The 25,847-nt window shown below is 64.4% G+C and overlaps 1 protein-coding gene across 3 annotated transcripts; it reads right to left on the reverse strand.

Annotated features, from left to right (window-relative positions):
• Positions 1-23: 23 nt before the first annotated feature.
• On the reverse strand, positions 24-22,154 carry NHSL3 (NHS like 3). 3 transcript variants are annotated; one of them, XM_071453431.1, is made up of 7 exons: positions 21,679-22,154; positions 5,864-6,019; positions 5,604-5,659; positions 4,456-4,573; positions 3,986-4,102; positions 1,052-3,898; positions 24-841 (listed from the first exon to the last, which is right to left on the reverse strand). In XM_071453431.1, exons 1-7 carry the CDS (start codon positions 21,878-21,880, stop codon positions 819-821), a joined length of 3,519 nt encoding a protein of 1,172 aa, XP_071309532.1. In that variant the 5' UTR covers positions 21,881-22,154; the 3' UTR covers positions 24-818. The 3 variants fall into 3 exon arrangements, with proteins under 3 accessions (XP_071309532.1, XP_071309533.1, XP_071309534.1); XM_071453432.1 differs by lacking the exon at positions 21,679-22,154 and adding an exon at positions 14,885-15,157; XM_071453433.1 differs by lacking the exon at positions 21,679-22,154 and adding an exon at positions 7,415-7,782.
• Positions 22,155-25,847: the final 3,693 nt, after the last annotated feature.

A 25,847-nucleotide genomic window follows, 5' to 3' on the forward strand; every position in this document is an offset into this window, starting at 1 on the left:
AGGAAGAACAGGAGGCAGCAAGCTTCGGTCATCATTTTTACCAGCCAGGTACAGAGCTCTGAGCAGCTACTCGGCGGCAGAGGGTCAGTTGCTTTTGGTTTGGTTTGGTTGGGTTTGTTGTTTTGTTTGGTTTTTGTTTAGTTTTTTTTACAATCAAAGAAATCAAAATGTGACCCGAGTTTACAGAAACAGAATCAAGGCTCTACCCCAGAGCCCAGGGCCAGCTCAAGGGGCAGCCAGGCCCTTCCTCCTGTTGGGCAGTGGTGAGTGGCCAGAGCCAGTGCTGACCATGAGCCCCTCTGGCCTTTCCATCAAGAGCCAAAGCCCTGATTCCTCCTCACCAGCACCTCCATCCCCTCCTGTTCCTGTTTTCATCTTCCCAGGTGCTGTCGTGGCCAAAGCCTTCCCATTCTTTGTCCAAAGTGCTTCCATTCCTCGTGGGCCTGCCTGGCCAGCAGCAGTGGCTCCAGCTCCAGCATCTTCGGCCCCAGCTCCAATGTCTTTGGCCCCCAAACTCCTCTGGGTGTGGCTGCTCAGCTCCACACACCCACACCGAGCATCAGCTTGGCAGGGAGGAGGTGCTGGCTCTGGGCACGGGCCTCGAGTCCAGTAAAAAAAAAGCAAAATAAAGCTGTAGTACTTAGGAAAGTGAAACCAACACCATTTTTGCATAAATATCATCAAGGCCGTGGAGGCTAAGGCTGTTTGCTTCCTGTATTAAGTTAGTTGCCAGTTCCACACTCGTCCGTTGACCTGCCCAGGTCCCTGAGAGATTTGGATTCCTGTCCATGGGGGCTCCAGTCCTGCAGTGTCATCCTTCAGGCCATCTCTCCCCGTCTGTCTGCAAAGCAGGAGGAAAGAGCCCATCAGCCACCCCAAATCCCAGCTTCCCACAGCCCTACCAGGCTCCGTCCCAGTGTGTCCCAGCTGGAACACAACCCAGGAGCCGTGCTGGGTGTCCAGTTTATCCCTTGGGAATGCATAGCTCAGGATGCTGAGCAGCGAGGCTGAACCTCCAGCAGCATCATCCCGTGGCTCCCACCCCACGTACCTTGTGCAGGGAGGCTCTGAGCCGGCGGCTCCGCGCCGTTCCTGCCCTCCGTCCCTGCCAGCTCGCTCTTAGTCCTGCTCTCCTCCACCTTGGCATCCCCGTCCAACACCTCTGCCCCCGGTGCCTTCGGGGAAGGAGCCGGCCCCGAGCCCAGCGAAGGCTTCTTGGCTACTGGAGGGGGGATCTTGCCGGGTTTCCTCTGGGTTTGCGCCTTCCCGGGGCCCTGCGGGGCGGCAGCGGCCGGGGCTGCCGAGCGCTGCCCCGAGAAATTCATCAGCTCGGCCACCAAGTTCCTCTTCAGGTCGGCCTGTGCCTCGGGGGACGAGGCCGTCTCGATCACCAGCTTCCTGGAGCTCTTGGCGAAGATGAAGCTGGCGGTGGAGGCCGGCGATTTGCTCCTGGGGGACAGCTGCCCATCCCCGGCGGGGCCCTCAGGGCCGGGCTGGGCCGTTCGGCCGCCCGGCGGCTTCTCCGCGGCCTCTGCGGAGGCCAAGGCGGCGGCCTTGAGGTGCACGGCGTGGTGGAGCTGCTTGGAAGGCACCGCGTCTTGGGCGGGAGGCGGCTGCCGGTTGGACAGGGAGCGCCGGACGGGCTTCTGAGGGGCCGGACGCTCCTCGGGCCCGGCCGCGGCCCCGGCTCCGGCCCCGGCCGCGGGCTCCACGCTGACGGAGCGCAGCCGCACCATCTGCAGCAGCGAGGGGGTGACGATGGGCAGGCTGGCGTCCTCCTTGGCCGCCGGGCCACTCTTGCTCCGCGACACCGGCTCCTTCTTGGCCTCCGCCCGGGGGCCGTTGGCCGCCTTCTTAAGGCTGATTTGGGGCGGCAGGGCCGGAGCCGAGGGCGGCGGGAGAGGCGGCGGCGGCGGGGGCACGGGGGCCGTGGGAAGGGGCTCGGCGGGGTGTGGAGGCTGTGGAGCCCCGGTGGGTGGCTCTTGCTGCTGAGATGGTGAAGAAGCAGCCCCCGGGCTCGGTGTCGCCGTCTGCCCGTCCGCCGGGGCCGAGGTGGCATCGGGCAGGCTGCAGAGATAGGATTCATCCGGAGGGGGGAAGTCTGCCATGGACAGGTCGTGCTCCTCGGGGGTGGGCGGTGGCGGCGGGGGCCAGGCGGTGTCGGCGGGGGGCTCACTGCTGCTCTGGGGGCTCCCCTCCACCTTCTTGGCCGGCGGGGGAGGCGGGTGGTAGGCAGGCGGCGGTGATGGCGGTGGGGATTTGCTGCTGGGCTTGGCCGAGGTCTCCTGGCCGGCAGTGCTGGGCGCTGGGGGGGTTTGTGAGGGCTGCGGGGGGCCGGTGGGAGCCGGGGGCTGCTGGGGCTTGGTGGGTGGCGGGGAGAAGGGAGCAGGAACCTTGGGGTGCGGTGGGATGATGAACCGGTCTGAGCGAGTGGTCAGCACCTCGGGGGGGGTCGGGTCCGAGGCTGAGGAGGAGATGGAGGTGAGCGAGGAGGACACGGAGAGCGCAGGCGACTGCAGGGAGCAGACCCGGTCTGGCTTCTGGGGCTGAGACTTGCCCGGCGACACAGCCGGGGGTCCCAAGCCCTTGGTGGGCAGTGTGGGCGTCCCGCTCTGGCTGGAGTAGCCGCTGGAGGGGGACATGGTGCGGTCAGAGCCATCGGGGCAGCTCCACTTGGCCTGAGCTTGGGGCTCCCTCAGCACCACCGTCACCCCGGGCCGGCCCCGAGGGGCCTCAGGGGAGCTGGCTCCAGCCAGGCTCTCGGAGCGGAGGCTGCTGGTCTCGCTCAGCGCTGGGGAGAACACCTCATCCTCGCCCGTGGGGCTGAAGGGCTCGGGGCGCGGGGACCAGGGCGCGCTGCTCTCCCGCTGGGGCCGCCGCTCGGGCCTGGGGGGCAGCCCCAGCACCTTGGGCTCCCCGTCAGCCTTCTGGTGCAGTGAGTAGGTCCTGCGGGGAGGGGCCGGGGGCTTCTTCATCTTCCTGAGGGACACGCTGCGGGTGGAGGAGCGCTCGCTGGCCAGGCTGGCCGTGTCCGAGCCCTCCGCCTGGCTGCTCGTGCTGTAGGCAGGGGATGCACGGCCGCTGCCCACGCCCAGGAGCCCAGGGGCTGTGGGAGCGAGGCTGGCAGCAGGCTTGGAGCAGGAGCTGGCGAAGCTGGTGGAGCTGTAGATGCTGATTTGGTCGGTGTCAGAGCGAGTTGCTGTGTCCGCCTCACCGTGCGGCCCCACCTCGGGCTGCCGGTGGTCACAGCCACCCTGGGAGGAGATGGTGGAGCTGTTGGACACGATGGTCTCCGTGGACTGCGAGTGGCTCCAGTTGTCGCTGGAGGAGGAGGGCTCACGGCTGCGGGGGCCGCGCTCCGAGAAGCGGGACAGGGAGCGCACCGAGGCCGGGCTGGACGACACGAGGCTGCAGCGGCTCAGCGTCCGCACGCTGCTGCTCGTCAGGGCCACCACGTCCACCATGGGCGGCAGGATGGCGTTGGGGATGATCTTGGACATGTAGGTGCCCTGGGGCGAGATGGACATGACGGGGCCCACCAGCATCTCCGGGGGGTTGGCGTAGGTGGTCATGCCCGGCACGGCCAGCGACTTCGGCCTCACCATGGGTGACAGTTTGGCTGCTGTCTTCCTCCCCAGCAAGCTGTCATCGTAGTAAACCCTGTTGATGTGCTTCTGCAGGGCTGCATCGGCCTCCTCCAGCACTCCCAGGCAGACGCGGGCGCCACCGGCCGCAGGCAGGGGCTGCAGCTTCCCGTCGATGGTGGGGATGCGGATGGCATCACCCGACACCTGCCCCCCGTTCAGCAGGGGCTGCACTGCCTGGCTGTCCCCACAGCCTGCTGGCCCTCGCCCATCCACCTCAGGATGTCCCTTGGCTCCATGGCTGTTCCTGAGACCTGGGAGCAGGGAGAGATGACCTCAGTGTGATGCCAAGGGAAAGCAAACGGATCCTAAAAATCCCCCCTTGCTGCCCCAAAGCTTACCCAGCTCCCTATGGACGTGCTGGGGGATGCCCAGCACTGTCGTCCTCCTCTCCTTCCTCTTCTTGCCAGCCCTCTCTGAGGATTTGGGAAAGGAGTCGTGTGGTCGGAAGGTGGAACCTGCAAGAGGTGTGAGAGGGTCCAGCTGGTGTGGGGGAGGCCCTGGCCAGAGTGTCCCCAGTGTCCCCAGTATCCCCAGCACTTCCCACTGCCAGAGGTGCTCTGGGCTAAGCCAGGCTGAGGCACTGGAACAGGCACCAACTGAACAGTCTGAGCAGGGAGGAGACACTGTCTGTCTGTCTGTCCATCCCCCTCGCCCAGCCCCAACGCTCTGACTCAGCCAGAGCTGCTCTCATCTCTCCCAAGGGCCCCCAAATCCCTGTGCTGGTTCGTGGGCACAGCAGGGCAGAGCCCAGCTCCCTGCCCCGCTCCCCAGCCCCCTGGCAGCCCCCTGGCACAGCCCGGCCGGGTACCTTTGCGCTGGATCATCTCGGAGCGGATGGAGAGCGCATCCTCAGAGGTGCTGTCCGTGGCACAGGAGGCTGCCCGGCTCCGGAAGGACAGGCTGTCATCCTCCGAGGATGCACAGGACTGTGGGGACACAGAGGGCTCAGCAGAGCCCGGGCTGTGGGGACAGAGCTGCCCCAGCCCCGGCCAGGCCCCTTCCCTGCCGCGAACTGACTGCAGCGAGACAAAAGCTCTTCCGAGGGCCAAAGGCTGAGTCAGCCACGCCGGCATCCAGAGTCCTCCCACCAGGAGCAGGGCTGGGAGCAGCCCCTGGGACCCTGCATGGCTCTGCAGCCCCCCCCCGAGGGCAGGAGAGAGGGGGCTGGAGTATGCAAGGAGCACCTGAAGGAGCTGCCCCTGTGCCAAGCCCAAAATGACTCCGTGGGTGCTCCCAGCCCTGCTGTGCCCCAGAGCCCAGCTGCCATGGCTGGGAGAGGGGTGTGGGACAGGGACAGGCAGGGATCCCCAGCACTCCCTGGACACAGCCCCGTGCTGTGTCCCCATCCCTCCAAAGCAGCCCTGGCACAGGCAGAGGTTGGGAAGAGACACTTCAGAGTTAACCTGAAGTTAACTTCACTGCCCCTGTGGCTCTGCCCATCCTGGGGTTCCCAGTCCTCCACTTCCAAGGGGTTAGAGGGGCTGAGAGCCAACCAGAGGCAGCAGCTTGAGCAAACACAAACAGGGTGAGGCACTGGCAGCGGGGTCAGAGCCCAGGGATTGCCAAAGCTCAGCCAAAGGAGGGGGAGTTTCCCCTCGTCAGCAGCCAGGGAGGGGCAGGGGCACCAGGCTGGGTATGGCAAACAGTCCCCATGTGCCACCAGGTCACCCTTCCTCAATCAGGGCTCCCAGGGGACACCAGTGGGGAAGGGACAGGGGGATGCAGGCACAGGGGGGGCCACGGCAGAGCCCCACAGGGCAGAGCAGGACGTGCCAAGGCTGAAGATGAGGAAAACAGCTCCTCATGGGGCAAAGGGGACAACACCAAGGGACACACGGCCAGTTCCAGCCCCACAACCCCCCTGGACATGGTCCTGCCCCCAAACACCACCCAGAGAGGACAGAAGAGCCCCCCTGTGTCCCCTCACCCCCAGGGGCACCACTTGGCAGGGCTCACCTGGAGGCTGCTGGTGTCCCCGTGGTCCCAGGCACTTTTGGTCTGTTTCTGCTTCTCTGTGGAGGGAAGACAGAAGGTGAATCCCTCCAGGGGATCCGAAGGAAGCAGCTGCTGAGCTGGCAGTGCCCCCTGCACAGCCCAGCCACCAGCACTGGACTCTGCTCAGCCCCATGCGCCGCCCACACCGCCCGGCCAGCCAGGAGCTGGGGACAGCCCTTCCGCCGTGTCCCCAAGGCCACCCTGGAGCTGGGGACACCTACCCTGGTGCTGCAGGGACTTCAGCCCCTGCTGGGCCTGGTTGTGCAGCTCCTCCAGGTGCGGGGGCCGCGTGCTGGGGAAGAAGACATTGTCGGGACATTCCTGGCCCACCGTGTACTGCACGCTCAGCCGCTTCTCACCCTCGCCCTTGGCAGCACCTGTGGGGACAGCAGGGTCAGCTGGGCTGGGGGGACACGGCCACGCTGCCACCCAACCCACAGGGGACAGCACCGGGTGGTGACAGCCACCCTGGGGTGACGTTATCCTGCTCAGCTCCAAAACGGGCGCTGGGAACACCGAGAGAAATCCCATCCCATTCCGGTCGATATTCCGGAGTCAGGATGTCTCTGCTGCTTTTCTCCCTGGGCTTGTGGGACCACCCTCCTCCCCCAGTGCCTTCGTTAGGAGCTAACGAGCTAACAGGACCTCGTTATTCACCCCTGAGTTGTGTGGGGCTGGGGGGAGCTGAGCAGGGAAGGGGCAGCACGGGAGGGGATGAAATGTGGAGGGAATGAGGATGAGGATGACTTTCCCTTTGGAGCATTGCATCATTCCCAGGCTTTGCTCATCACCCCAAGAGCAGGGACTCCCCCCATGCCCCGGCAGGCTGGGAACTGCACAGGAGAGGGAAACTGAGGGATCTCTATCCAGGGGTAGAGATCCCAGAGGAGCCAAATCCCTGCTGCAAACCCTGCTGGGTGCTGAACACCCTATCAGCCACGCCTGGGGCAGCACAGAGCCTCCAGTCCCAGCCTGGCAGCCCCCTCCCCACAGCCACCACCAGCACCCAGGGGCTACCCTGGCATCACCCAGCCCTGGCACTGCAGCACCGTGGCACAGCCCTGCCCGCTCCACGCCTGAGCGAAGCCTCAAACTCTTCCTGCCCAGAAAAAAACCAAAAACAATCTTGAGGAAGGGAAGGGCGAGCGCAGGAAACCGTCGGGGCTGGCACCCCGGGGCTAGGGGCACCTGCTGCTCACATCGCCAGCAGCACACACCACCCCTCATCCCCCCGTGTCCCTGCATCGCCAAGGGCCAGCCCAGGCAGGCAGCGAGGCAGCCGTGCTGTGTCTCCGGCACACAAAGGAGCAGGCCTGGAACAATGGAGCCTCCCGCCCTGCCGCCATGCCGGCCTCTGCCTCCGCCAGCACCGGCGCTGCGAGCGGGCACCGGGGCACGGCCCGCCCGGCACGGCTGCCACACCGATCGCCCGTGCCGGAGCAAAATCCCTGCAGGGGACACAAGACACCCTCAGCCCCCCCAGCATCACGTCCCTAATCCGCTTTTCTCCCCCAGTTTCGGCAGCCCCGCGCCTGACACCCCCCAGACGTGCTGGGGAGAAGAGCGCAGTGATTTATTCCGGTAACTCCGCGCCGGGAGAGGCCAGGGCGGGGGTGACCTTCGCTGCCCTCCCCCGGGGATGGCAGCGCCCCTGCCCGCTGCGGGTGGGCGAGCATCCCGGGCCGGGCCGGGCCGGGGGGCCCCGGCGGGCAGGGGTTGTGTAAGGACAAGGCTCTGCTCCCTGCCTCCCTCCCCGCCCGCTGCTCACTCACCCTTCTTCTTGAAGAAAGCCAGGAGCGAGGAGAGGTTCCTGCCCATGAAAACCACCATGGTGGCCGGGGGAAGAGGGTCTGGTCCCCAGGGAACGGGGGGGCTCCGCAGCCCCCCGAGGATGCTCAGCCTCTTGTGCTGGGGCTGCTCTCACCCGGCGTGTACCGGCGGGGCGGATGCCGGCGGCCCCCGGCTCCCTCCCTCCGTCCTCATCCGCACGGGCGGGAGGATGCTCGGCCAGGCGAAGACGCTCCGGCGCAGCTGCTCGCGAGCAGGGAGCAGCCTGAGCCGGGGACGGCTGCGCGGTGGCAGGAGGGGACAGTCCCCGGCAGGAGGGGACAGTCCCAGCTGCGCCCACCGCGCTCCGCGGCCGCGGGAGAAGGGAAGAGGGGGCCCCTCCTCTGGCCCCCGGCCCTCCCGCCTCCTCCCACGCACGGCACAGACCACAGGGATCTGTTCTTCCAGGCTCGGGGCCAGCATTTCCCCTACTCCTCCCTCTTGGACCCTCGGGACTCCCCAGGACCCTGCTGGGCACAAACCAGTCGCTCCCTTCCACAACAGTGCAGCCAACTGGGAGGAACTGGGAGGCTTTTGCACCTTGGCTATGACACAGCACAGGCAGCAGGGTGACATTTCCCATCCCAGCCTGTCCCCAGTGCCCCCAGGACCCTGCCAGGAGAGCCCCATTCCAGGCAGGAACACAGGACAGGGCCAAGGCTGTTTGTCCTTAGGGACAGGGCCACGTCACGGTCACAAGGGCTGGCAGCACCGGGGGAAAACCAGCTCTGGGACCAGTCTAACCAGTAGCTCCAGCTGCTGCTGCGGAGGCAGGTGAAAGCTGGGGCAGAAATGCCAGGTGGTCACACAGTGGCACTGCCCTGGCACTGCCGGTCACTGTCCCCACCATGGAGGGCAGTGGGTGCCCAGCACCTCTGGGAGCTCCATCCCCCTCATTTACAGGGGTTTTACCCCAAAAAGTGAACAGCACCCAGTGTTTACCCAGCAGGCAGCCATGTCCTTGTGCCAAACCCTCTGTCCCTGCCCTGCAGCTCCCCACGGGCTGTGCCAGGGTCTGTTCCAGCACGATGCAGGGTGGGCTCACCCAGTGCAGGGTCCCAGCAGTGCCTGTGCAGCCCAAGGGACAGTTTGACCTTGTCAAGGACATCTCTGTGTCCCCAGCCAGGCAGCTCTGGGCTCAGTGAGGATTTCTTCCCTGGAATTCCAGCATGGCCATGGCCCCAAATAGCAGCAGCTCTCCCTGGCTGTGCCTGAGCCAGCACCTTCTCCAGCACGGGCAGGATGGGCCCTGCTGCCCACACGCCCCCCAGAAGGTGCTGGTGAGGGTGGGCAGATGCTCCCCAGCTCTTTTCACAGCACAAGTGGAAAAGGGACATAATTAAAGGGCTGAGGATGCACAAAGCAGGCAGCCACGTGCTGAGCTGAGCCCTGCCCTCTGCTCTGGGCAGCCTGAGCCCAGAAAGGGCCACGGGTGGTGGCAGCTGGCAGGGACACTGCTCCTGGCTCCACAGGTCAGGGTGCAGCCTTCCAGCTCTGCCCACAGGGATGGGACTGCAACAGGACCCCCTCCATGGCACCAGAGACTGCAACAGGGCCCCCTCCATGGCACCAGGGACTGCAACAGGGCCCCCTCCATGGCACCAGGGACTGCAACAGGGCCCCCTCCATGGCACCAGGAGCCCCCCCAGTAAAGGGACACAGCCCCTCCTGAGCTGCTGGTGCAGGGCCCAGGCACAGCTGAGTTCAGCCCCGTGGATCTGCTGATGGCAGCCCAGGTGGAAGCTCCTTCCAGGGCTCTGAGGACATTCCAGGTGCTGGCAGCCAGGCTGGCCCTGCTCCACCTCCCTGCCTGTGGCCCATTGCCCACGCAGAGGACCTGGAGAACGTCCCTCACTGATGGAGACGTGTCCCTCTCCAGCGTGACGCCGCTGAGGAGGAGCTGCAACCTCCCAGGAGAAAATCCAGGGCTGAGCCAGGGCCCGACGCTGCCCAGGCACGGAGGAGCCTCGTGGCAGCTCCGCTTCTCCCACTCCCTGTGACCTTCGCTACCTCATCATCCTCACCCGGCCAGCCTCACCCCGGCTCTGTCAACACACGGTGAAAGCTGCTGGAAACGGGGGGAATGCAGCAGGGAAAGGGGTCCCGGCGGGCTGGGGAAGCCGCCGCAGCTGCAGCCGCTGCCGGTAGCAACACGCCCGGCTGCAGCCGGTGTCCCGGCCCCGGTGCATTCCTTGGTGCAGCCCGGATCTCCCCGTGCCCTCCGGGCTGGGCTGACACACGTGCCTTGGCCACACGTGGCAGCGGCGTTCTCCCAGATAAGGAGGCAGGCACTCCTCAAGGATGGGCTCCCCAGCTCGGAGCTGGTACCTGCTGCTGAGGGAGCAGAGCATCCCCGGAGCAAGGCACAGGGAGGCACAGGGACCCCCAGGCAGCCTGCCTGAGACAGGCTGGAGGTTCCAGAGTGGGAATGGGCTCCACAAGGGCTGAGACCCCACGGGAGCACGGCCAGGGCCGCCCAGCCCGATGCTGCAAGCAGAACTCGGTGCTGGCCCAGCTCTCACTCTGCTGCTCTTCACCTGGAGAGAGCCAGGGGAGAAAATCCCATCTCCTGTCCCCCTCCTCGGCAGGCCTGTGCCTCCTGCCAGCAGCAGGTTTGGCCGGGCTGGGCTGCAAACATCCCTCTCTGCCTGCTCGGCACTGCCCCGACTTGCCTGCTCCGCGGGTCCTGCGGCGGCAGCCGCGGCTCCTGCCCGCCCCTCCACCGCCACTGACTCACCGCCCAAAAATGGGGAGGAGGGGGAGCTGCCAGGCGGGCGGGAAGGGGCTGCGAGGTCCCCAAGGGGTCCCGAGTCCTGCTCTCGGCGCCTTCTCCCGGCAGCCAGAGCAGCCAGAAGCCCCCCTGGTCCACGGGGCTGGGGCTCTCCCACCTCTCTAGGGGTCCCTCCCAGCTCTCCCACTTCTCTGGGGGCCCTGGATGGGCCTCCCCCATCCAGGCCTGGGGACTGCTCTGCTTGGTAACAGCAGTGGGTGCACCATGGACCCCATTCCTCAGAGCTCCATGGAGCTGTCAGGACATGGCTGGACCCTGATGGAGCTCTGCTCCAGTATCACAGAATATTCTGATTTGGAAGGGATCTCATCCAGCCCTTCTGCTCCAGCATCCTGTCCCTCTGCTCCCTTTGCAACCTTGAACTCTTTAGGGTGTCTGGGAGCCCCTAAAGGCAACAAATCTGTTTCTCAAACCCTTGTCTCAGCACAGCATCCACGCCCTGGAACACCCTGGGGGACCCTGAGCTCTCCAGGCAGGGTAAGAGCACAATAATATTGACAGTGGCTCTGGCCACACAGCCCCTGCTGCCAGCCTGCCCTGGGCCACACCTGGGGGCCGCTCCAGCCAGGAAAACATCTCCAGCAAGCAAATAAACACCACCCCATCCCTGCTGCTGGCTCGGCTCTCAAACACGATCCCACGCAGAGCCTGAACTAAAATTAATTTCAACTGGGAAAACAAACTTGGATTGTTTTTTTCTTCCTCTAAATCTCAGTGCAGAAAGCTGCTTGGTGTCACCTCGGTGAGCCAGCAGGGCCTGGAGAAGGAGCTGGTGCAGGGTGAAATCCCACTTGGAGCAGAGCCGTGGCTCCAGTCGCCTCCAGCCACGGCTCCTGTCATGACAGGAGCACTCGGGGTTGTGCAACGGGCCCTGACCTCGCTGCTGTCCCACGGTGCCCCACAGCCAGCCCTGAGGTGGCACAGAGTGTCCCCTGCTCCCTGAGTTACCCCAGACGCGGGTAGCAGAGCAGAGGGGCTCCTGGGGCAGGGCCCCCCCAGTGCCCGGCTGTGCCTCATCCCTGCAGAGCCTCCAGCCCACCACGTCCCCACCCCGGAGAAGCCACCAAACAGGTTTGAAGGTAAATAACAGCGTTCCCCAGGCAGGAGCAGGAGCAGGAGCCGGATCCGGGCGGGAACATCCCAGCTGGGGAGCGCAGGGCGGGAGAGGGAAGGGGACACAGAGGGTGACACCGGTGGCACTGTGACCATGGGGTGGGCCACCAACGCCTCCTCCATCCATTCCCCAGAGCTTCATCACTCCTGATGGCCTCCCCTCGGTGTCTGCAGCCCCTCCGGTGCTCCGGGCTGGCTGTGCCGGCCCGTGCCGGTGTTTGCAGGGCACCGGGTGCTCTTGCCACGGCAGAGGCGTTGCCTGTCACAGCAGGCACCTGGCTCCCCGCAGGAGCCAGCCCGGCAGACGGATTAAGGACAAGACGTTGCAGGTTTTTTTCCGTGCACGGATCCCCCGTCCTTGCAGGCAGCTCCCAACCCCGCGGGGCTTTTCCAGGGAAAGCTGCGGAGCTGCCGATCCTCCCATGGGGACGGACACGGAGAGGAGCTGCCACCAAGACGGGGTGGGGGATAACCCAGAGGCACAGAGCAGGTGCCAAGGGGGCACGGCACGGCACGGCCCGGCACGGCACGGCACGGCCCGGCACGGCACGGCACGGCAGGCACGGCACGGCACGGCACGGCAGGCACGGCACGGCAGGCACGGCGTGTCAGAGCCGAGCTGCCTGCCCGGGACAGCCGCCGGTCGCTCCTGCCCTGCCCCGGGAGCAGGAGGGGCACCGGGAAGGGCTCGATGTCCCGGACACAGCGGGATGCTGGCTGGAGGAAGCGCCTGTGTAAATCTGGCATTTGTGTCCCCCGCCGGGACCGGGCCCTGCTCTCATCCGCCCCCCGGGTGTTTGCGGAGCCGGCCCAGCGTGGCGCTGGCACGGGCAGAGCTCGGAGCTGCTCAGCCCACCCTGGAGCTGCCCCGCAGGAGCCGGCACTGCCGAGGGGCTCCACGGCTGCTGCTGCTGCTGCTGGGGGCGTTCACAGCCACGGGAAGCCCTGGGACATTCGGATACCCCATCCCTGAAGTGTTCCAGGCCAGGCTGGAGCAGCCTGGGATAATGGAAGATGTCCCTGCCCGTGGAGTGGAACGCGATGAGTTTCAAGGTCCCTTCCAAATCAAACAATTTCATGGTTTTTTTTTTTTTTTTTTCCCTGCGAGCCACCCCAGCTGCCACCGAGGGGAGGCGGGTGCGGGGTGACCCCACACCCAGAGCTCCATGGCCGCTGACTCCGCGGGGCGCAGCCTGGCCCGCAGCCACGTTCCTGCGCCCTGACTCAGCAGGGCCCGGCGGGGAGTCCCGATAAGGAGGCGATAAGAGGCTCCGGTCTCCCTGGGGCTCAAGGACCTTCCCCAGCATGGGCGAGAGGCTGGGGATGCCCCCGGAGCGAGCCAGGCCCCGCTCTGGCATGGGGAGGTGGGCACGGGGTGCGTGCGTTTGGCACCGCTGGGCAGAGTTTGGGTGGGCTCAGCGTCAGAGCCACCCCGGAGCCCTCGGCCGTGCCCACCCTGCCCTTGGGGACCCCCGCTCTGTCCCCTCAGCACCCAAAGGCTTGGGTGTCACCCTCAGCACCCACACCTGTGCACGCATGGCACAAGCACAAAACCTCCTGCCAGTGCCTGCCCGGGGCTGGTGCGCCAACACAGGGCACGGCAGGGCCAAATGAATTTCCAGTCACCAAAGAGGCAGGAACTGGGGACATGGGTCCAGCCGCCCGCCATATGCAATAATTCCCCAGCCCGAAATCCAGAGGCACCCAGGGTCGTGCAGGGGGAGAGGGCAGCGGCGGCGGGGCCCGGCACACCCAGCCCCCAGCCGGTGATCCCGGCTGCGCCCTCCGAAACGCTGAAGCGACACAATGCAAATTCTTTGGCTTTGTGGCCGCCGTGCCGTTGCCATGGAGCCGTGGCAGAGAACAAACACAACTCGCCCCATGTTTTCTCAGCACCTTCCACCCCACGGCCTTCGGCCCCAGAGGCAGCCCTCGCCTCCCGAGTCCCACATCCCGCCCGTTCCGGGGCATCCCAGGTGGAGCAGGGCTTTCCTGGGGAAGGGAGGCACGGTCCTGGCTCGGGATTGACAAGGGACAGCCAAGGCTGGCAGGGGATGGAGAGGAGATGGAGCTCTGGGCAGGAACGGCACGTGGAAAGGGCGAGGATGTGCCGGGATCGCAGCTCCAGCCCAGCCTGGCCAATGGCACCGAGCCCTTCCTGCACGGAGAGCGCGACCAGAGGAGCCTGCAGCCGCCCAGAGGAGGGTGTGGAGAGCCTGCAGTGAAGGAGGTGCTGCCCCAGCACGGCCACGGCTGATGTGTGACCTCCTGCCTCAGTTTCCCCAAGCACTGAGCGGATTTCGCAGGCAGGACATTCCTGCTCCCTCTCCCTGTGCACCTGCAGGGTCTCCCCATGCCCGGCCCCACCTCTGGGATGGTTTTGCTCCCATGGTTTTGTCCCCAGGCCTGTGCAGAGTTGACTCCAGGCCCCTGGGCTCTCACACCTGCCTGCAAAGGGGAACAGGGCAGGAGGGACAGCAGGGCCAAGGATCCCACAGGGCTGGTGGGGGAAAAGCCCCAGTTACCCCTGGGTCCTGCTAAGCTGCTCCTGTGCTCCTGCCCACGCACCCACCAAGGCTGCTCCTTGCCTCGGGCTGGGCTGGGGACACGGGGACAGTTTAATGACACCACTGGGAGAGTCAGCAAGCCCGGGATGGGGACGATGTTACTGTGAGAGACCTTCCCTCGATGTTACTGTGAGAGACCTTCCCTGCTGGCATCCCCCTGCTCTGATGGGGGGACCACGGAGGGAGCTCTCCAGGCACCCCACAGGGTTCACTGAGCCGCGAGTGGGTCCAGCCTGGTGTGGGACCCTTTCCCTGCAGGAAAGATCTCAAAAGATCTCAACCCCTGCTTCCTGCTGGGCTTTCCAGCATCCCTAGAGACGCAGCATAAAGCAGCGGGGCAATCGGTGTGTGGACAGACGGACAGAGAGACAGACGCGCAGAGCGAGGGGGGAGCAGCCCCTGCAAACACTCCCGGATCCCCGTGGCACAGAGAGAGAAGCTGAGGCACGGGGCGGGAGCGGGGGGCCGAGGAGGAAGGCAGCGCTGGGATCCCACTTGGAAAACAAATCAGTCACTGATTGGGATCCCACTTGGAAAACAAATCAGTCACTGATTGGGATCCCACTTGGAAAACAAATCAGTCACTGATTGGGATCCCACTTGGAAAACAAATCAGTCACTGATTGGGATCCCACTTGGAAAACAAATCAGTCACTAATCCAGCTGATCCCGTGCCGATAGCGCGGCCAGCCCACGGCTGCTCCCCGGCACAGCCCTGCCCGCAGCCAGGGGGCCTCCCCCAGCCCCACACCGGGCTCGGGGGCCGCTCCTGCCCCCCCAGCACCGGGAGGGCACAGCGAAACCTCCCCTCGCCCCAGCTCCTGCCCATCCCAGCCGAACAGAACTTTCCCACTTTCCCAGAGCGATCCCTTCCAGCTCCCGGAGCGGGGACCCCCATCCCCAGGTGTCCCCCAGGTGTCCCCAGGTATCCCCAGGGCTCCTACCTGCCCTGGGCTTCCCGGCGCGGCCGAAGGGCCAGGAGGAGCTGGGCTTGGTGCCCGCCGGGCTCCTCTTGCGGTGCGCGTTGCCCATGAGGCCGCTGCCGCCTCCACCGCGGCCGGGTGGAGGGCACCGCGGTGCTACATGGCCGAGCCGAGCCGAGCCGTGCAGGGACAGCCGAGGCCGGCCACGGCTCAGCCGCCGGCTCCCATCGCCCCGGCCCCGGCGGAGCCGAGCGCTCGCTCGCAGGCGGCCGTGCCGGAGCCAATGGTGCGGGCAGAGAGGAGGGGCCTGCCGGGATCAGCCGGCGGATCGCAGCACCCTCCCAGCCCCATCCCTGCGCCGGGGATGCCTGGGTGATGCCGAGAGGCTGAGCGGGCTCAGGGAGACGCCCCGGTGGCCAAAGAGCCCCGAGCAGGGCGAGAGCAGCGCGGGGATTTCGCCTCCAGCCGCGCTCGCCGCTCCCCGGAGGTCGCCACGCTGCCCCCGCTCCTGGCTGTGCCCAGCTCCAGGTGCTACAAACCTCCCCCCTCGGTGGGATTTGGGGATGGGGAGACCTCACCCAGCCCGGGACAGAACCACCAAGGCTGGAGCAAAGCGCCCGAGGCCACGGGCTGGGTCCTGCCGCTGCCCAAAGCTGGGGCGAGCACCCACACGCCAGCCTGGCGTGGGTGGCAACCCCCGGCGCCCTCCCCACGGCCACTCCTGGCTCTGGGGAGAGTCACGAGCGCCTTGCTCACTCTGCCGGCACCTTCCTACCCTCTCCCGTGCACCTCAGCCTCTCCCTGCTCCAGCAGCAGCCAGGGCTGGCAGGGGGAAAGCCACGGGAATTGCTGCTCCAAAATCTGCCCGCACCAGCCGGCCAAGCCCCTCCACGGCCCCTTCCCGAAGGCCACTTTTCCCTCCTGGATTTTAATTAGAACATTAAATGCTGCGAGGGCAGGGAGGGGTCAGCCAGGCAGGCAGTGGTGGGCAATTCCTGCTGGCAATGTTTATGTTCCTTAGGTGATTCATCAAAGGCCGGGATAAATAGGAAGGAGGGTTTTGTGGGAAAGGCACAGAACCGGGGAGGTGGTGCAAGAAAGAAAGGAAAAAATTAAAGATCAACCAGCAGCTTTGTCCTGACCTCCCGAGGTGATCGGCACCAAATTAATCTTTGGACTTCAGTCTCCTCCTCAGCAATGGAAATATTGATGGTTCAGCTCCTCAGCAGCTTGGTTGGGTGCCCAGGGCACACTCAGCTGGGCCTGTGGGTTTGCTGCCCCCTCTGCTGCGGGAGCTGTTAAGGAGATGAGGGCATCCAGTGGGAAATATTCCCTGTTTTCCACTCCTGTTCACAGGACAGCCCTTCCACCTCGGGGCAGCAGGGATGAAACAAGGCCATGGTGACACGAGCAGCAGATCAGAGTGACTGTGTGCCATCATTTCTCCTCTGGTCACCCAGGCTGGGACGAGGCCTCCTCCCACTGCCCAGCACCTCTCAGCATCCCTGGGATGGCCATCCCAAAACACGGACCCACCCGGTGCCCCAGGGGGCTCCTCTGCAGCCGCCCAGAACAAATCTCCCGGTGCAGCTCTTGTGTTTCTCTCCCTGGGAGAAGCAGAGGCTGGAGCCTGCCCCAGATCCAGGGAGACACTTCCCCCTCCACTCCCAAAACAGACACACTCCCTCCCTCCCTCCCTCCTTCCCTCCGTGCCAGCGCTTGCTCAGGGAACGAACGCGGCCACCGAGGCGTCGCCGCCCCCGGGCTGTGCCCGGGCTGTGCCGGCAGAGCTCCGGGAGGAGCCAGCCCCGGGCACCCCGCGAGTGCCAAAAATACCAAGTGGCTTCTCTGTGATGGGGTAACACAGCCACGAGGAGCTGCAGCTCCACCTGCGCCTCGTGGTTCAGTCCCTGCTGGATTTGGGAGCAGCTTGGGGAGCTCCAGCATCCCCACGGACCCCAATGCTGCTGAAAGCTGAGGGCAGCACTGCTCTGACCCTGCATGCCAGGGCTGATGCTGCTGCGAGCAGAAATCTGGCTCAGGGAGCCTGGAGACAGCTGAGCACCCCAGCTCCCTGCTCTGTGTTAGAACCTCAGTGCAGCCCAAAGGGGAGGGGAGGGGAGGGAGGGGAAACACCCTCAGCCTCCCATGGGGAGCTGGGGGCCAGAGATTCCAGGCAGAATCTCTTCTCCAGGCCAGAAATCCCTGGTTTGATTCACTGAGAGAGCTCTGATAAGAGCTTGGAGCAGCAGAGAAGCTGTTCAGGAGATACAGATCTGGTCAGCTCAGTGTGACTGCCCCAAGCACATCTGATCTTCACAAAGTCACACATTGCCTCGGTCAGAGAGGCCAGTCCAGGCATGGGGACCCCTCTGTGCTGTCACAGGGGGCAGATCTGTCCCTCCTGGTGCTCTGTCCATCCCTCCTGCTGTTTCACCCCCTCCTTCTGGAGATTTCTAAACCTGACCCCATCTCCCAGCAAACACAGAGCAGGAGCTGAGCTGCCTGAATGAGAAAGGAATTCAGCCCTTGTTCCCTTCACGGGGAAGTAAAGCTCAGCGAGGCAAAGGTAACGCAAAAACCCCACTTGAGATCCCCAATCATTAACAGAAATACATAACCAGAAGGGTTTCAAATGATTTCCTGCTCCAGCCGGAGTCCAGACCGGCTCTGCTGATGACAGGTCCAGCTCCAGCCCCCAGAGGTGGAGGGAGAGCAGCTCCTGCTCAGGGTCAGGTGGATTTTATCCATGCACAGTGCACCCAGCCCAAGGCTCTGGCTCCTGCTTGGCAGGGAAATGGTTTTTCACTTCATCCTTGCCCAGCTCTTCACCTTGCAGCGGGTTCTGTTCCCATCGCTGCCGGGGCTGGAGTCAATGATGATATTGTCTTATGAAACCAGAGCTCCCTTCCACGGGGGAAACATGACCCCGCTGAAATCGCTTTATCGGATCTTACGGAACGTTATTCTCAGGAGAAATCCTCCCAGTTGTCTCCAGGTGGAATAGCTGTGGTTGCAGACACACCTCTCTTTGTTCACCAGTGCCAGGCCGGGCCAGCCAGGGGATTCCTGCTGCTCACATTTGCTGAAGTGTCACTCTGTGCCTCTGGCAGATTAACAAACTCATTCCCACACACACACACACACACGGAGCAATCCCCACGCCTCTCCCCTCTCCTCGGAGCTCAACTCTGTTTACACCAAACCCTGCGTGGCAGCAGAGGATGGAGGAAATAATTGTCCAGGGAGATTCCACAGCTCAGCCCCACATTTCCCCGAGGGCTCGCGTGCACCCTGTGGCATCAAATGGCACCAGCACAGAATCGCGGAATTATTAAGGTTGGAAAAACCCTCCAAGATCATCAAAGCCAACCTGTGATCAAACCCCACCTTGTCAGCCAGCCCAGAGCACTGAGTGCCACGTCCAGCTGTTTCTTGAACGCCTCCCAGTGCTTAAAAACCCTTTCCATGAAGGAACTGAGCACGATCCCCACCACAGCCCAGCCCCTCCACCCTCTGCTCCCCCTGCACATGGCAAATCCCCAGTCCCAACAAGCACTTGCTGCTGCTACAAAGCAGCTGTGAGCATTGAAAGCTTTATTTTTAACATCACTATCCCCCACCCCGGTTCAGGAAATCATTGCTGCTGGACTAAGCTGGCATCAAAAAAAAAAAAAAAAAAGAAAAAAAAAAGCCAACCCTAATTCCCTAATTTAATATTTCTGGAACATCGATTCCTTTACTTCATCAAGGAATTAAGAGGAATGTTGTGAAAGCTGGATAAAGCAGCAGCCAAAAAAAACAGACTGAAAGCACTGGACCCCAGCAGCAGCAGCTCATCCTTCATCCCAGAGCTGTGTCCACACCTCTGCACCCAGAAATGAGCCCAGGGAGCGGCAGCAGCCGGGCACCCCAAATCCCTGCTCTGCCTGACCCTTGGCACGGCCCAGCTGCTCAGCTCCCACCCCAGGGCTCGGTCACTGCTGCTCTGCACTGCTCTTTATTTCTATTGTGGAAATAAACACGGCTGGAAGGGCTGGGACAGCACCTGCAGCCAGCAGGGCCCATCCACCCAAACAGGGCCCAGCATCCAGAGGATGCGATTCCAGCTCGGATGGAGCCACCCCCGCTCCCAGAGCCGCTGGTGTCCCCCAGAGGCGGCTGATGGAGGGGATTAGGGAGCCTTTCCTCACAGCTCAGCTGTTTGGGCAGCCAGAGATGGGATTGCTGATAGCCAGGGAGCCACGGGATTGATCCAAAGTGGGAATGTTCTCATGCTCCCCCTGCCTGCTTTCAGTGCTGAGCAATGCCAGCCTTGCCAGCACCCACAGCACAGCAGGGTGGATGCTCAGGATGATCCACATGCCCTGGGATGAATTCTGAATTCTCTCTCTCTCCCACCCCTCTGAGCCATCCCCACCCCAGCATGGTCAGACATGGCCTGTCCCAAACCCACCTGGGGAAGGGCAGGGCCTCGGGCCTGATCCGACATTCCTGGCACCACACGGACACAGGGAACGCTGAGGGCACTCAGAGCTCACCACAGCTCCCCCCTCTCCCCCTCCCACAGCTCCCAGCTGATGTTTGGAAGAATTCCCAGCCGGTCCCGCTGCAGGAAGGCTCGGCTGGCGCTGCTCCCCAGGAAACACCCTTAGGGCTGACACTCCTTCCTTCCCACAGCCCTGCCCAGCACCTTGAGGCATCCTCCAGGGATGCTCCTGAGGCATCCTGACCCCCATCCCGGGAATGGATGGATGGATGGATGGATGGATGGATGGATGGACGGACGGATGGACGGATGGATGCCGGTAACCCCGGCTGTGCTGGAGGGCGCAGCGGAGCCGGAGGCGCTGGAGCAGGGAGGGGTTCCTGGCATGCTCCCTGTGCTGGAACTGCACGGGGAGGCTGATTCAGTCACACGGGCAAGCTGCAACCGCTGCACATCCGAGCTGCTGCACCAGGGGAGCTGTGAGGGAATTTGGGGCACCTCCCGTCCCAAAAGCGCAGACAGAGGGGAAGAGTCCCCCAGGGCTGGGGCACTGAACGGCCCCTCCATCACCAGCACGGGCTGTGGGCACTCAGGAGAGCTCTCCTGGATTGTCTGATGGGACAGCAGGGTGGCAGTGCAGTGACAGAGCCCTGGCGAGGTCCCCGAGCTGTGACCCTGACAGGCCGTGACTTGGCATTTTGAGGATTAGCTGGTGAACGGTACAACTTCAGGGGAAGGAAAAAAAATGGAAAAAAAGGGCTGGCAGAGCTGCTGGGGGCGTTTCTGCCGTGAGGAGGAACATCACATGCTCCGGCACATCTCGTTTTTTCTGCTCAGGTTTCAGTGCTGGGCTGTGGCAGCGGCGTCCACACACGGAGGGCTGGGAAGGAACCACCAGCAGCATCTGATGGATCAGCCCAGGAGAGATCTCAGCTCCTCCCAAGCCTCCTTTCCCTTTCCACAGCCACTCCTGTCCTAGCACAGATCCCTGTGTGCTTCTCCACACACCGTGCAGGCTCGGATGCCTGGAAATTCACTCCCTGGAGCAAATTGAGGAAGAAAGTCCCAGCTGACACGCTGCTGTGCTTGAGTGCCATAGGAGAGGCCTCTCCCTTGGCAAAAGAGCCAAAACATCCCTGCCAGAGGTGCCTGCAGGGAGGGCAGGGGTGTGACACAGACGGTGTCCCCGACAGTGTGGGGTGGGACGGGTTTTTGGGGTGATACCTCCCTCATTGGGACATCCACTACTGCCAAAGAAGCGCTGAGGAGAGGAGCATGACCAGACAAGCCAGCAGCCATGGCTCTGCCAAAGCTCCCTGGCTGAGCCCTTGGATCCCAAAACAGCTCCAGGATGAGGGGACCCAGAGCAGCTTCCCTGCAGGATTGTCCTGGCCAAGGTGGCGGGGACGTGAGCGGGCAATGGAGGCAGCAGCCACCACGGGCCGGGGTGAGGGCCCTATCTGGGACAGGAAGGGCCACACCTGGAGCACGCAAACACCCTGCCCAGGAGGAGGAGGAGGAGGAGGTGGCAGGGGCTGGCATCCCTCCAGATTTCCCTCAGCCCCAGTGACCTTCTGACTCAGCGCAGGAGAACCTACCCAGTGAACCGGCACCAGCCCTCGGGGCCGGCGCCAGATCGTGCCAGGGACTGCCGGATCCATCCTGCTGCCACCACGGCCACCACGGCCACCACGGCCACCATGGCCACTGCCACCACCACTGCCACCACCACGGCCACCTCCTTCACCCACTGCTGCCACCACGGCCAGCAGCTCCACCCCACCTCTGCCCCTCTGTGCCCCCTCTTTAGCCACATCCGTGGTCGCCACCTCAACTCCTGTTCAGCCACCACGGTGACCCCTCCTTGGCCACCTCCAGGGTCAGCAGCCTGGCCCTCCTTGGCTTCCACTCTAACACCTCCTCGGCCTCCATGGCCACCACCTTGACCTCTCCTTCACCACCTCCTCCATGGCCACTGCTGTGACTCCTCCATGGCCACAGCCACCACCCTGAGCCCTCCACAGCCACCAGCCTCATTCCTCCTCACCCACTGCCTTGGCCACCACCGTGAACACCACCCCAACACCTCCTCTCCCACTCCCTTGGCCACCACCCAACACTTTGCCATCACTCCAACCCCAATGTGGCCACCACCATGACCCTCCTTAGCCACTACCACCTCGACACCTCTTTGAGCAGCACCCTGAAATCTCCTCATCCACCTCCGCCGTGGCCACCACCGTGACCCCTCCTTGGGTGCCACCGTGGCCACCACCGTGACCCCTCCTTGGGTGCCACCGTGGCCACCTCCCCGCCCGCTCCTCACCTGCTCCCTCCGTCCCTCCCGAGCCGTCCTTGGGCGGCCGCCGCCGGCCCCGGAGCCAGCTGAACGCCCGGCGCAGCGACTTCACCCGGGCCTTCTTCTTCCGGGGGGGATCCCCGGGAGCCCCCTCCGAGCCGCCGCCGCCGCCGCCGCCCCGCTCCGGGTCCCGCTCGCCGCCCGCCGCAGGTGCAGCCCCGGCGGACATGGCCGCGGGCAGCGCCCCGCACCGCCCCGCACCGCCGGCAGCCGCTGCCCATAGGGCCGGGCCCGCCCGGCTCGGCTCGGCTCGGCTCCGGCTGCGGCCCCGGCCCCGCTCCGGGCTCCCGCCGAGCGCCCGGCGCCGACGGAAAGTTTCTGTGCGGGGCGGGGCCGGGCTGCGGGAGCTCCGCCCGCACCGGCCCCCGCCCCTCCGTCACCCGCAGGTGGCCCCGGGGGCGTGGGGACCGGGGACCCTCCCCTTGGTGGCACCGGGGGCGCTGCCGCGGCTGCCGGAGCTCCCCGAGGTGTTCGGCCCCTGGCCCGGCGCGTCCCGGCTTTGTCCCCTCGCTCTGCGTGCAGGAGGCGGTGCGGGGACAGCGGGGGTCGGTGCCGGCCCTTGGGACCCTCTGTGGTCCCCGCCCGAGGCGCTGAGCATCAGCGGGAGACGAGAGCAGGAAAAGAGAGAAACAGCGAGCGGGAGAGCGGAATTCCAGCATCGTCATCCCGGGGCGGCGTCCGCTCATCCCGGGGGGGGCTGGCGCTGGATCCCGGTCCTGGCCCCGGTCCCGGCCCCGGGAGAGAAGCCGGAGCTGGCAGCCCTGTCCTGCCCTCGCCCTCGCATCCCGCAGCCGCCACCGGTTCCTCACCTGACGGCCCCGGGGGTGACGCTCGCCCGGTCACCGCCGGTGGCAGCGCCCAGGGGGACACGGGGCTCCATCCTGGGCACACCTGAGGCCACCAAGGCGCTGCCTGCAGCCTGTGCCACGCTGCCGCTTGCTGCTGGTGACAAATCAGCTCCTGAAAATGGAATGACACAGGGTGAGGGGGGGTTCAGCTCTCCAGGCTCTGCCTGAGGCCGGGAGAGCTCCAGGAGCTGCCTGGGAAAGGGAATCTGGGGAAGGATTTCACTGCCCTGGTGCTGCTCAGGAGCGTGAGCACTCCAATCTGATCTAGATTCGATTTCAGGAGGAAATCCTCCCCTAGGAGGGTGGGCAGGCCTGGCACAGGGTGCCCACAGCAGCTGCGGCTGCCCTGGATCCCCGGCAGTGCCCAAGGCCAGGCTGGATGGGGCAGGGAGCACCTGGGACAGTGCAAGGTGTCCCTGCCATGGCAGGGGGTTGGAACAAGATGAGTTTTAAGTTCCCTCGCAGCACAAACCATTCCATGATTCTCTGATCCAGCTGAGAGGGGACAAGAGGACGAGCAGGGACTGGGCTGGAGCAGCAGCAGGTCGGTGACAGGAACGTGCCAAAGCCAAGGCAAGGATCCCAACAGGAGCTCAGCTGCTTTCTGCTGCATTTCCAGGCTCCTGGCTCCCAGGGGTTCGGGTTCCTGTGTTTCCTGCTGGCTGTGTTGGAGCCACATCCTTCCCGGACGCTCCCAGGGCCTGGCCACGCTCCCAGAGGAGTTTGCCAGCTGCTGGAAATGCCTGGAAGGGTTTCTGAAGCAAGAAGCCTCCCCATCCCTCAGCCTTCCCAGCACATCAGCATCTCCTGTGGGATTCAGGCTCTGGCATCTTGTGGGCTGTGCAAACCTGAGCATCCTGCTGCTTCCCAGGAGCAGCAGTCACCAGGGGCGGGGATTTGGCTCCAAATCCAGGGAGGAAAGGTCAGGATTTGCTGGGGTTTTGTGTCCCTGCCTCACATCCCCCCTCCCCTCCACCCATCTGAACCCAAACTCAAGGCTGAAATCAGCACTGGAAGGAGTTGGGCAGAAATTCCTGTGCCCCTCCATGGTGCCAGGGGGTCGATTCCTTTGCAGGATGAAGGTTGAGAGTGTCACTGCTCCCTGGGCTTTGCTGGCCCACGTCGAGCTGAGCTGCACTGAGGAGACCCTAATCCCCAATTAAGGTGTTTGTGTTGAATTTCTGCTGCTGGCTCCGACTTCTGAGTCATTAACCTCCAAAAAAAAACCCAAAAAAATCCCATTTTTCATCTTTCCCCTCCTCGTGTGGCAGCAGAACCAGTTTGGAAAATATTTCTGCCCAGAGTAATGGAGCATTGTCCAAATAATCAGTGAGAGAGGGAGAAAGGATCAGTTACACTGTGGGGGGAGCTTCCATCAGAGGGGCGAGGGAAGCACAGCAGGAAAGTGAAGAGGAAGGTGAAGAGGAAGGTGAAGAGGAAGGTGAAGAGGAGCATTGTCCCAGCCCTAAAAATTCCAAGACTTCATGGAGAGCCCCAGAAATCTCCCAGAGAGCTCCAGCAGGGTCCCCAGCTGGGTAATTCATTTCCAGGATGATCACAGGACCCTCCTGGGGACAGCAGCTCCCCCAAGAACTCAGCTCCCACCAGGCACGGGGGAGACAGAGACTCTGCCACGTCCCCCCGGTGAAATGGGGACCCCTGGGAAGGGAAACCCAGAATAAAGCACCCAAACCATCGTTTGGCAGCGGTGCCATCACACGCTTGAGCAGCCACGGCAGCTCCTGCAGCCGGGCTGGGCTCATCCCGCCCCTGCCTCCATTTCCATGCCCCGGCGGGGACACGGAGCCCTGGCTGCTCCCTCATTACTCATTAACGCCGGGACAAGGTCCTCCCGCATCCCTCGGAGCCCCGTGCGTGCCCCGAGCAGGAGCTGCTGGCCCCCGAACCCCTCCTGCTCCTCGTTTCTTGCCCCAGGGCATGGAAAAAGCCAGCGCGGAGCCTGGGCCGCGATCGTTGGGACGCGGGGACTGCTGGTGAATCAGCTCAGTTGTAAAAATGCGTTTTGAAAATGTCACAGGCAAAGGGAGGCACTGGTGTCCTTGCCCAGGGCTCGGGCACACGGAATGGGATGAATAAGCAGCAATTAGGGTCTTTCCTTCCCAGCTCCGTGGCGGTGACAGGGACAGCCCTGGCACAGCCCAGGAGCATCGCCCATGTCGCGGTGACAGGGACAGGCGGCCACAAGAGGCATCTCCCGCTCCTGTGCGAGCATCCCGAACCTCTCCGGGAAGAGAAAATCCCGAGGCATTGTCAGCACAACCTCGGCGCCGTGCGGGACACAGCAGAGCTGCCCCCAGCGCCAGCCCGGGGTGTGAAATCCGCTCGGGTGTGACACAGGTGACACCCGGGGCTGCCGCGGCAGCAGATGTTGGGGCAGATGTTGAATCCCGATATCCGAGCGGGATTCCCCGCTGCTGGAACCGCCCTCAGCCCCTCTGCCTCCCTGGCCGGGCCGGGGTCTCCTGAGGAGCTGCTGCGAGGTTTCCTCATCCTCCTCCCCGCAGGACCCAGCAGGACCCAGCAGGACCCGGACAAGCGGGAGCCGCTGGCGCCGGTGGCACCGGGGCACGGCCTGGCCCTGCCGCCCTGGAGATCCCCAGGTCCCTGCGGGGCAGACGGCGCCTCCGGGCTCCCCTCTCATCCCTGCCCCGGCTGGGCACATGCCCACGTTTCACTCCCCATCCTCCTCCTCCTCCTCCATCCCTGCTGGGCACCCTCCCCTCCCGCTCCAGGGTCCAACTCTTACTGGGGAAACTGAGGCACGAGGCGAAGCAAACCAGGTGCGCTCCCGAGGGGACAGTGGCATCCAAGCCCTCAAAGCTGGGTGAATGCCCCCAGGGAGCCACCGGGGACCCCTCACCCGGCCGGGGCACCGGGAGTGGCGCACGGGGCCACCGCCCTCGGAGCCGGGACCTTCCCTGGCAGCGCTGCCGGCTCCAGGGATGAATCACGCGTTCCCTGGGATCAGATTGCAGCTCCTGCACTCGAGGGGCCGGGCCTGGCACCCCCCTCGCCCTCGGCAAACAGAGCGAGCCCGGGCACAGCGCTGCCAGAGCCGCGATCCTAAACCCCTTCCACGCTGGGATCCCACCGGGAGCTGGGATCCCATCGTGGGACACCCCACAGGGCTGCCAGAGCCGCGATCCTAAACCCCTTCCACCGGAATCCTACTGCAAGCTGGATCCCATTGTGGGACACCCCACAGCGCTGCCAGAGCCCCAAAGTCGGGCTGGTCCTTCCAGCCTGTCCCTAAAGATGGTGCAAAGA

This window comes from Agelaius tricolor, unplaced genomic scaffold (genome assembly GCF_023055355.1).
Source record: "Agelaius tricolor isolate 1412-34295 unplaced genomic scaffold, bAgeTri1.0.p SCAF_36, whole genome shotgun sequence".
In the NCBI taxonomy this organism is placed as follows: domain Eukaryota; kingdom Metazoa; phylum Chordata; class Aves; order Passeriformes; family Icteridae; genus Agelaius; species Agelaius tricolor.

Coding starts and splice junctions, on each gene's coding strand:
- NHSL3 (XM_071453431.1), bottom strand. CDS start 21,880: ATGTCCGCCGGGGCTGCACCTGCGGCGGGCGGCGAGCGGGACCCGGAG. Junction 6,020..21,678: donor GGGAGGGACGGAGGGAGCAG/GTGAGGAGCGGG, acceptor CTGTCCCCACAG/GTGCTGCCAAGGGCGAGGGT. Junction 4,574..5,603: donor GGGACACCAGCAGCCTCCAG/GTGAGCCCTGCC, acceptor GTGTCCCCACAG/TCCTGTGCATCCTCGGAGGA.